The following is a 12,114-nucleotide window of genomic DNA, read 5'->3' as shown; positions in this document are numbered from 1 at the left end:
AAAGTGACCTAGCAGTGAGCATTGATTGGCTAAACTGCATGTCTGTCAAAAGAACAGAAATAATGGGGCAGTCAGCAGAAGCTTAGATACAAGATAATAACAGAAGTAAAAAGTATATTAATATATAACTGTGTTTGATGTTCAAAAATGAGTAATGTGTAATAAAGGGATTAGCTATATTTTAAGCATCAATTTTCTGGGGTTGACAGTCCCTTTAACATATAATATCTAACAAATCCCTATTTTCTGAATGCATCTCCTAGCATTATTTCTCAGTTAAAGGGACATGAAACACAATAATCCAAAGATTTACATTTATTGTTACAATGTATTTCAAATTGCAATGTCGTACATAATCGTGTAACCTTAAAATATTGTTTTCATGTTTATTTAAAAAATGCTGCTTGCTAAATAGTTTAGTTAAAAATCCTCTGCTTCTAATGAAATATCTCCTTATTTTCTATAATGTATTCTATTTCATATATCACAGTATTTCGTTATCTAGCGTGACATTCCTAGATAGCAATGTAGACACATACTAGTTGCTAAAATATAAATACGTTTCTTATTGATATGCCAAGCTATCAACTGAGTCCTTGTATTGTCTTCGTTTTTTCATCGATCTCTGATGCGCCATGTTGCTTAAGACGTCACCTGCCAGGCTGTCCAATGATTCCTTGTATTGGATGATGTTTTTACGTAATCAAGGATGCGCCTTTTATTGGATGGCGTTTTTACGCAATCAAGGATGCGCCTTTTATTGGATGGCGTTTTTACGCGATTAAGGATGTGCCTTTTATTGGATGGCGTATTTACGCGATCAAGGATGCGCCTTTTATTGGATGGCATTTTTATGCGATCAAGGATGCGCCATGTTAATTAAGACGTCACATGCAAAGGTGTAAAAAGCGTCTGAATGTATTACGTAGTCCCACAATATTTGATTTTGCACGTAACCCACGTTTGTGAATGAGAAGACAAGTTTAAAACCATGGCGAGTATGTATTGTGTGCATCATGTAACATTGTTGACCCATAGCTGATATAAGAACACAACATTCTCTTTTGATGGATGTCTGGTTGAATAAACGAATGAAAGCAAAATGTTTTCATGCATAAGATATTTTGAGGCAAGTGCAAATCCCTAAATATAGTCCATCTTGTTTAATATGTTTGTCAACAATATGTTCCTTTTTTTAGAAAAAAAACTGTGTTGTGTTTAATTTTTAACCAAATACATGTCTACCTTTGCTTATGTTCAAATAACATTTAATTAATTTTCTGACTCATCGCCAAGCCTCAAAGTTTGATGTGAGTACCATCAGCTACCTTCTCCAGCTTGCACCTATTTGTGTAAAGAGTCTTTTCATATGCTAATGAAGGGGTATTGTGTTATTTTACACTTTGAATGGGCTTTACAGCTATCTTTTTCAGGATAGATAAACCGATTTTCTTTGAAAGTGTTTAAAGGTTTTTCATATAGATTTTGATATCAGTATATGTTAATCTTGTGGTTTCTAGTAGAGTCTATTACATGCAGTTCTCTTAAAAAGATTGTATACTGTCCTTTTAATGAAAATGTTGATTGCTGTATCATGTATGAGTTCCACATTGGTTATTCTCCAAATATATTATTGTGAGCATATATTTGTTTATTCACTCATGAAAGGACTTAAAACCATATTCCTTGTTAAAACAAATGTCTTTCTAAAATAATTCAAACACAATAATGTCTCTTAAGAAAATAGACTTTATTTAACACGTCAATAGAAATCTTATTCCAATATTAAGTACATGTAGATATACCAACAATCCCCAAATATTAGTATATGTTAGCATATGTAATTTTTTAAAGGGACAGTCTAGAAAACAAATAATGATTTGCATTATTAAAAAAGTAATTTTTTAATTAAAAATAATATCAAACGTTTGTCACCAATTAATCATTGTTCTCTGGTTATTCTTATTTGCTAGCTAAACCTATGAGGTTCGTGTGCTCATTTCTTCGAGCTTGAAGAGTGCATGTAATCAGAATGCATTTTGACCACTAGAGGGCATTTTTGATAGCATTTGGATCTTGAAAACCTTGAGCTCATACAGCATATTTACCATGTATTGATCATTGATTGTGTAAAATGTTATGTCTGAACAACAAATAAGTGGTCATTTTTCATAGGCATAGATACAAGGGTAAGCACATAAGTCACACGTATTTCTACATGTTTTTTTTTTCAAACTTGATAATGCGTAATACAGTGTTTTCTTTGTAAACAATAATGTTCTGACTGTCTCTTTAAGCTGTGTTATTGTCATTCAAACAGTAATATGCCATCATGGATAATTGTAATGGTCATTTTGTTTGAGATTAGGGAAACAGTTTGGACATCACATCACAGAAAGCAATCAATATCATGAACAAGGATAGGTATGTGATGATGTGCTGTCCACACACTTATAAGCCACACTCTGCAAAAAATCTGCCTCCATGGACCCGGGTCCCATAGAAGCAGATTATATACAGAGTGTGGTCCACAAGTGTATGAAAACCACATCATCACATATCTATCCATTACACATTAAATAAATACAAAATAAACATATCTTCAAAAATACTTACTTCCTCTTCCTTCCCCTTTTCCCACGAGGCTTAGGCTGAGGCTCTGGGGGGGGGGGGGGGGGGCAACTGCCCCCTCCGACGAGTTCTCATTGGAGACGTTGTGGGAAGAGTGGAAGGAGGAGTACTGGAATGACCATGGTGAGGAGATGGAGAAGATGGCCCAGGAGAAGATGGCCCAGGAGAAGATGGCCCTGGAGCAGATGGCCCAGCATGCACCTCTCGGAAGAAATTGAACATAGCTTCTTGTAGCTGTAAACTCCGGTTTTGAACTTGTTCTAGTCTTGTAAGGATTTCTATAATTTGTGATTGTCCTTCTCTAAGGCCACTAAGCTCTTCGATAATCCGATTTCTCCCTTGGATATTTGCTATCTGGGAGGTACCCATCTGTTCAATGTAGTCAACTAACACACGTACCTTGGCTATCTCCTCCTGTTCTGCACGGCGGCCTGCTGGTGCACGGTGGCCTGCTGGTGCACGGCGGCCTGCTGGTGCTTGAGGGGCCTCTTCCTCTGCTTCAGGGGCCTCTTCCTCTGCTTCAGGGGCTTCTTCATCAGATTCAGGGGGGCCTCTGATACGGGGGGGGGGCATCTTCTCTCTGAGGTGGCGATTCATCCCCACCACTCTCATACCTAGGAAAAGGAGGAGCCTGTAGTTGGTGTGCTGCCTCCTCCCCAGACTCTGTATATTGCAAAAAGAAAGAAATGTATATATTAGCATATTTACAAATAAAGATGTAAATGCTTTGCTTACAATAGAATTACAAATGCAGCCTCATTAATCCACTTTGAAATCTAACAATCAATATGATTTCCGCATTTTCCAAACCGTGTTTGTGATATCTCTCTGGTCAATCTGAATGTTATTGCATTTGTTTTCAGTCTGTTTAAATGCACACCTAACCTATAGCCTAGATACTAATGTAATCGCAAAGTAATTGTGAATGCGTTTACGTAATAATGTGTTAAACAGCGTAATAGCATTAATCTTATCCTTAAATGCATTCTGATGTTAATATATTCTTAAATGAGCTTACCGTCAGATGAGAGTGGCAGGTTCCCGGTATCGATTCCTCCGATCCCGACTATGGCCACCTCGGAGATGCTGGGACGTAACATTTCCTCCCATCGGGAGTACTCAACAGTCAGTGCAGGCCCTCCACCAGTCCCTGTGGCATGTTGGTACTCCCTGGTTATTTTCTTTTTCAGCTCCATCTTGCAGTCCCGGTAACAATGTTTAATAGAGTCCATATCTCTGTTACGGCCCCCACTGCATTAACTGCATCCCTTAGCTTCCTCTTGTCACTCGGGGTGGTCTTCTGAGCCTGCAGCCTCTTATACCTGCCCATATAGGCTTCTACGAGGACCTCCCTCTCCTCCCTAGTCGCCTTGGCCTTCCCCTAAGATGGTGCCCTTCTGTTTCCCAGACTGTGAAGCCCTACTCTGTCCACCACTGGGCCCAGCCACTTGTTCATCTTGAACCAAGTGGCTGGGTCCACCCACCGCTTCCTCCCCCGTTTCCTGCCCCCCTTCCTGTCCTGTTCCTCTCCCCCCCTCTCCCTCTCCTCGCCCCTCTACCTCTCCCCTGACTAATCTCCTGCCTGCCCTCCTCTTCCATTTCTTCCCTAAACTAAGCCCCAAGTACTCCTCAAAAAAGTGAGTGTGCCCAAATGAAAGGGGGTCAAAATAAAGAACTAAAAAGACCAACAAAGTGCTGAAAGTGTGAAAGGGATATAAATAAAAGAGGGTAATGAGTATTTAATCAACCAAAATGTATGATAAGACTAAAAGGAGGATATGTAAATTAAATGTAACTAGGGTATGGGGATGGGATTAGAGGTAATAGGGTATGGGAATAGAGGAAATGGGATTACAGGGAATGGGACTACAGGGAATGGGGTATGGAGTGTAGTATGAGAGGGTATGGGGTATGGAGTGTATGTAGTGTTATTGATAAGTGTATGTATGTATTGAATGTGTTTGCGTGTAAATGTGTTAAATATACAGAAAAAGCACTCGCACACTCACCCAAACCAACTGTCGCTCACTAACGCTCTCTTACTAACTCACGCTACCACTAACTCACACTACCACTAACTCACGCTCCCACTAACTCACGCTCCCACTAACTCACGCTCCCACTAACTCACTTACAATAACACTAACTGACTCTCTCACACTAACAGTAACTTGTACTAACTCTCACAATAACTCACTAAGGCCTAGATTTGGAGTTCGGCGGTAGCCGTCAAAACCAGCGTTAGAGGCTCCTAACGCTGGTTTTGGCCGCCCGCTGGTATTTGGAGTCAGTGATTAAAGGGTCTAACGCTCACTTTTCAGCCGCGACTTTTCCATACCGCAGATCCCCCTACGCCATTTGCGTAGCCTATCTTTTCAATGGGATCTTTCTAACGCCGGTATTTAGAGTCGTTTCCGAAGTGAGCGTTAGAGCTCTAACGACAAGATTCCAGCCGCCTGAAAATAGCAGGAGTTGAGAGCTTTCTGGCTAACGCCGGTTCATAAAGCTCTTAACTACTGTACCCTAAAGTACACTAACACCCATAAACTACCTATGTACCCCTAAACCGAGGTCCCCCCACACCGCCGCCACTCGATTAAAATTTTTAACCCCTAATCTGCCTACCGCCACCTACGTTATATTTATGTACCCCTAATCTGCTGCCCCTAACCCCGCCGACCCCTGTATTACATTTATTAACCCCTAACTTGCCCCCCACAACGTCGCCGCCAGCTACCTACAATAATTAACCCCTGATCTGCCGACCGCAAATCGCCGCCACCTACGTTATCCCTATGTACCCCTAATCTGCTGCCCCTAACATCGCCGACCCCTATATTATATTTATTAACCCCTAATCTGCCCCCCTCAACGTCGCCGACACCTGCCTACACTTATTAACCCCTAATCTGCCGAGCGGACCTGAGCGCTACTATAATAAAGTTATTAACCCCTAATCCGCCTCACTAACCCTATCATAAATAGTATTAACCCCTAATCTGCCCTCCCTAACATCGCCGACACCTAACTTCAATTATTAACCCCTAATCTGCTGACCGGAGCTCATCGCTATTCTAATAAATGTATTAACCCCTAAAGCTAAGTCTAACCCTAACACTAACACCCCCCTAAGTTAAATATAATTTAAATCTAACGAAATAAATTAACTCTTATTAAATAAATTATTCCTATTTAAAGCTAAATACTTACCTGTAAATAAATCCTAATATAGCTACAATATAAATTATAATTATATTATAGCTATTTTAGGATTAATATTTATTTTACAGGCAACTTTGTAATTATTTTAACCAGGTACAATAGCTATTAAATAGTTAAGAACTATTTAATAGTTACCTAGTTAAAATAATAACAAATTTACCTGTAAAATAAATCCTGACCTAAGTTATAATTAAACCTAACACTACCCTATCAATAAAATAATTAAATAAACTACCTACAATTACCTACAATTAACCTAACACTACACTATCAATAAATGAATTAAACACAATTCCTACAAATAAATACAATTAAATAAACTAGCTAAAGTACAAAAAATAAAAAAGAACTAAGTTACAGAAAATAAAAAAATATTTACAAACATAAGAAAAATATTACAACAATTTTAAACTAATTACACCTACTCTAAGCCCCCTAATAAAATAACAAAGCCCCCCAAAATAAAAAATTCCCTACCCTATTCTAAATTAAAAAAAGTTACAAGCTCTTTTACCTTACCAGCCCTGAACAGGGCCCTTTGCGGGGCATGCCCCAAGAATTTCAGCTCTTTTGCCTGTAAAAAAAAACATACAATACCCCCCCCCCAACATTACAACCCACCACCCACATACCCCTAATCGAACCCAAACCCCCTTAAAGAAACCTAACACTAAGCCCCTGAAGATCTTCCTACCTTGTCTTCACCATACCAGGTTCACCGATCCGTCCTGGCTCCAACATCTTCATCCAACCCAAGCGGGGGTTGGCGATCCATAATCCGGTCCAGAAGAGGCTCCAAAGTCTTCCTCCTATCCGGCAAGAAGAGGACATCCGGACCGGCAAACATCTTCTCCAAGCGGCATCTTCGATCTTCTTCCATCCGGAGCGAAGCGGCAGGATCCTGAAGACATCCAGCGCGGAACATCCATCCGGACCGACGACTGAACGACGAATGACTGTTCCTTTAAGGGACGTCATCCAAGATGGCGTCCCTCGAATTCCGATTGGCTGATAGGATTCTATCAGCCAATCGGAATTAAGGTAGGAATTTTCTGATTGGCTGATGGAATCAGCCAATCAGAATCAAGTTCAATCCGATTGGCTGATCCAATCAGCCAATCAGATTGAGCTCGCATTCTATTGGCTGTTCCGATCAGCCAATAGAATGCGAGCTCAATCTGATTGGCTGATTGGATCGGCCAATCGGATTGAACTAGATTCTGATTGGCTGATTCCATCAGCCAATCAGAAAATTCCTACCTTAATTCCGATTGGCTGATAGAATCCTATCAGCCAATCGGAATTCGAGGGACGCCATCTTGGATGACGTCCCTTAAAGGAACAGTCATTCGTCGTTCAGTCGTCGGTCCGGATGGATGTTCCGCGCTGGATGTCTTCAGGATCCTGCCGCTTCGCTCCGGATGGAAGAAGATCGAAGATGCCGCTTGGAGAAGATGTTTGCCGGTCCGGATGTCCTCTTCTTGCCGGATAGGAGGAAGACTTTGGAGCCTCTTCTGGACCGGATTATGGATCGCCAACCCCCGCTTGGGTTGGATGAAGATGTTGGAGCCAGGACGGATCGGTGAACCTGGTATGGTGAAGACAAGGTAGGAAGATCTTCAGGGGCTTAGTGTTAGGTTTCTTTAAGGGGGTTTGGGTTAGATTAGGGGTATGTGGGTGGTGGGTTGTAATGTTGGGGGGGGGGTATTGTATGTTTTTTTTTACAGGCAAAAGAGCTGAAATTCTTGGGGCATGCCCTGCAAAGGGCCCTGTTCAGGGCTGGTAAGGTAAAAGAGCTTGTAACTTTTTTAATTTAGAATAGGGTAGGGAATTTTTTATTTTGGGGGGCTTTGTTATTTTATTAGGGGGCTTAGAGTAGGTGTAATTAGTTTAAAATTGTTGTAATATTTTTCTTATGTTTGTAAATATTTTTTTATTTTCTGTAACTTAGTTCTTTTTTATTTTTTGTACTTTAGCTAGTTTATTTAATTGTATTTATTTGTAGGAATTGTGTTTAATTAATTTATTGATAGTGTAGTGTTAGGTTAATTGTAGGTAATTGTAGGTAGTTTATTTAATTATTTTATTGATAGGGTAGTGTTAGGTTTAATTATAACTTAGGTTAGGATTTATTTTACAGGTAAATTTGTTATTATTTTAACTAGGTAACTATTAAATAGTTCTTAACTATTTAATAGCTATTGTACCTGGTTAAAATAATTACAAAGTTGCCTGTAAAATAAATATTAATCCTAAAATAGCTATAATATAATTATAATTTATATTGTAGCTATATTAGGGTTTATTTTACAGGTAAGTATTTAGCTTTAAATAGAAATAAGTTATTTAATAAGAGTTAATTTATTTCGTTAGATAAATATTATATTTAACTTAGGGGGGTGTTAGTGTTAGGGTTAGACTTAGCTTTAGGGGTTAATCCATTTATTAGAATAGCGGTGAGCTCCGATCGGAAGATTAGGGGTTAATAATTGAAGTTAGGTGTCGGCGATGTTAGGGAGGGCAGATTAGGGGTTAATACTATTTATGATAGGGTTAGTGAGGCGGATTAGGGGTTAATAACTTTATTATAGTAGCGCTCAGGTCCGCTCGGCAGATTAGGGGTTAATAAGTGTAGGCAGGTGTCGGCGACGTTGTGGGGGGCAGGTTAGGGGTTAATAAATATAATATAGGGGTCGGCGGTGTTAGGGGTAGCAGATTAGGGGTACATAGGGATAACGTAGGTGGCGGCGGTTTACGGAGCGGCAGATTAGGGGTTTAAAAAAATATGCAGGGGTCAGCGATAGCGGGGGCGGCAGATTAGGGGTTAATAAGTGTAAGGTTAGGGGTGTTTAGACTCGGGGTACATGTTAGAGTGTTAGGTGCAGACGTAGGAAGTGTTTCCCCATAGGAAACAATGGGGCTGCGTTAGGAGCTGAACGCTGCTTTTTTGCAGGTGTTAGGTTTTTTTTCAGCTCAAACAGCCCCATTGTTTCCTATGGGAGAATCGTGCACGAGCACGTTTTTGAGGCCGGCCGCGTCCGTAAGCAACTCTGGTATCGAGAGTTGCATTTGCGGGTAAAAATGCTCTACGCTCCTTTTTTGGAGCCTAACGCAGCATTTGTTTGAACTCTCGATACCAGAGTTAATTTTATGGTGCGGCCAGAAAAAAGCCCGCGGAGCGTTAACAGCCCTTTTACCGCCGAACTCCAAATCTAGGCCTTAATCTCCAAAAACCCACCATCAACACAGTCATTATGTGGTATACGTCATATGACAGAGCAGTGCGTATTTCTCGCGAGATCGAGTGTTAGGTGAAAAAAGCGTGTTTGTTTGATTTTCCATTGACTTCTATTGGAGACTGTCTAACGCGGGCGTGATTCCGCGTATGAAATATACGCATTGGGAGTCGCGTTAGAAGGTTGTTTATTAACTCTAAATACCAGCGTAAAAAAACTCTGTGCGTTAGAAATAAACCACGCGTAGCTAACGCACCCCCTCTAACACAAAACTCTAAATCTAGGCGTTAGTGTCCAGTTACAAATTCGGAATGAGTATATATATATATATAATATTTATTTCAAGAATTAACATTGAACACAGATTAAATTGTTTTGCAAACATTTTTATTTATTAGTTTTTAGTATTTAGTTAGTCACAATTTTTTGTTTCACTATATGTCTTGTCTGTTCGTTTTGTCTTGTCTATAATGAATGAATTAGGGACTAGAAGTATCCTCATAATAATTGTTGATGAATTATAGTGATGTGTAAGTACAGTTTTATGGCTAATGTTCTTTGTGATTGCTGCTGTACATATTGTCTGCTTGGATGTTATGTTCACACGCTATAGAATAACAATTGGCATTACTGATTTCAGTACAAATATCGCACCTTTGCATACTCCATGTGTTATACTGCTTGCTGACTAACTTTGACTGTAATATTGATTGCTGCCTTTTATAACTACAGCCTGTCATGAAGTTGCTACATATCATGGAAAACTATATGTGACTCTGATTTAACCGCATCAGTGGCATTTTTGCAATACTAACCTTTATTCACTTTTTGCTTTTCCTTAATGCTGCTATCCTTTTGTTATGGAACACTATGGGCTAGATTTATCAAAGCCCTTCTATAATTACGAACAAAAAAACGCATATGAACTGATCGTCATATTTATCATTGCCTGCTGCACCTAAAATTGCGCTAATCTGAAGGAAACTTGTTCACACCTCGCTTACATTTGCCTAGGCGCACGGGCGCGCTCCCGACAGCGCTAATACACATTGGACAAAGGCGTAATTGTACATGCAGACATAGAAATATGAGTTGCTTGGTATTCATCATCACTTTTCACCAATAGTGGTGTAGTCTCACCGTCAATTACGTCTCTGCATTTTCACCATATATACATAGGCAAATCTCAGTAGAGCCCACTGTTTCACATATCTGAAAATGGAGTAATTTCTGATGTTAGCACAATTGTCCGTTGCTCTGCGCTTGGAAGAGACTGATTGTAACACAAATATGCCCCTACAAAGGCGCACCCGGGTGCAGAGACTTTTCCTGCCCTGTTGTGGTCTGCATGCTCTAACTGATTCTGAAATTTAAAAAAAGGTTCAGGCTCAACAGATCAACTATTTTAGATTTATATGGACTAATAAAACATGACCTAGAACCGAGCACAAGAAGGACAAGATCAATCCCTGGAATAGTGAAATTATTGGCTGTGCTACATTTCTTAGCTACAGGATCTTTTCAATCGGTGTCCAGTCAAATTGTAGGAGTCAGCCCTCATTTTCCAGGCATATGTGTGTTGTGTTAAAGGCAATCTTAAAACATCTAAACAAATATATATGTGTTCCAAAGAATTCAGAACAGTGGCACAGGATAAAAATTGGATTTTATAATGTTGCAGGGATTCCCAATGTGCTAGGTGCTATAGACTGCACACACATTGCATTGGTACCACCTTCATCAGTTGAGGAACAGTATAGAAATAGGAAAAGTTTTCACCCCTTCAATGTACAAGCAGTGTGTGATGCAAAGCTTCAGATTTGGGAAGTGAGGTCTGGGTTTCCTGGGTCATGCCATGACTACCACATATTAAAGCAATCACAATTATATACATCTTTTGAACGTAGTGAGATGCCACACGGTTGGCTATTAGGTAGGTGCGATACAAATATCTATACATCTCTCTCTCTCTCTCTCTCTCTCTCTCTCTCTATATATATATATATATATATATATATATATATTGACATATATATATATATATATATATTCCTATTTTGCTTTTTAAAAATGCAATTTCTTGATAATAGTTATAAATGTATATTACATATTACACATTGTACGTATATATGTCCTTTTCTACAAATGTGCTTATATTTATATGTTACTTTTTTTATAGCTGATAGCGGCTACCCTTGTCGGCCATGGCTTTTAACACCTGTCCCCAATCCAAAACCAGATTCTGAAATTCATTTTAATGAAGCACATAGAAGTACACGGAGTGCAGTTGAGAGGACATTTGGAGTCTTGAAAATGCGTTTTTGTGCATTGGACCGCACAGGTGGTGTTTTATTGTATTCTCCAGAGAAAGTAAATGACATAATACTTGTGTGCTGTATGCTTCACAACGTGGCAGTCCATTGTGGGGATGCAGATATTGATATACCACATGACAATTATTCACCTCCAGAAGTAATATCTGAAAATTCTACTCAAAATGGAGTTTCTAACAGGACCGAGCTAATAGAGAGATACTTCACCTGTAAGTATTTTTGTATTTACTGTGTTAATGCAAAACAATATAACATTTTGATGAATAAGCAATGCAAACCCCAGTCTGCCTTATAGCATTCACTAATTCAATGGAAATTATATGTTTTATGTTATATTGTCATATGTACTATTCAATTTGTTATATTACATCCTTTCGCCTAGATTTAGAGTTTTGTCGGTAAATACCCGCGTAGCTAACGCTGCTTTTTTCCCCAACGCACCCTTCAAACAATGCTGGTATTTCGAGTTGTCTGAGGGGCTGCGTTAGGCTCAAAAAAGGGTGCGCTGAGCCTAACTTAGCTCCACTTCAACCCTCAATACCAGCGTTGCTTACGGTAGCGGTACGCAGCTAAAACGTGCTCGTGCACGATATCCCCATAGGAAACAATGGGGCAGTTTGGGCTGAAAAAAAACCTAACACCTGCAAAAAAGCAGCGTTCAGCTCCTAACGCAGCCCCATTGTTTCCTATGG

At 39.6% G+C, this 12,114-nt stretch overlaps 1 protein-coding gene across 2 annotated transcripts in view; it reads left to right on the top strand.

Annotated features, from left to right (window-relative positions):
• LOC128645667 (uncharacterized) overlaps positions 1–12,114 on the top strand; it is a 148,449-nt gene that overhangs the window by 8,484 nt on the left and 127,851 nt on the right. For both annotated transcript variants that reach the window (XM_053698819.1, XM_053698820.1), the window contains one exon: positions 11,269–11,631. In XM_053698819.1, coding sequence (XP_053554794.1) covers positions 11,403–11,631 — 229 coding nt within the window. In that variant the 5' untranslated portion in view covers positions 11,269–11,402. The remainder of the gene's footprint in view (positions 1–11,268; positions 11,632–12,114) is intronic.

Source organism: Bombina bombina, chromosome 1, assembly GCF_027579735.1.
Source record: "Bombina bombina isolate aBomBom1 chromosome 1, aBomBom1.pri, whole genome shotgun sequence".
Classification (NCBI taxonomy): domain Eukaryota; kingdom Metazoa; phylum Chordata; class Amphibia; order Anura; family Bombinatoridae; genus Bombina; species Bombina bombina.
The sequence above is the reverse complement of the archived record's forward strand: the minus strand, read 5'-3'. Positions and strand labels throughout refer to the sequence as shown.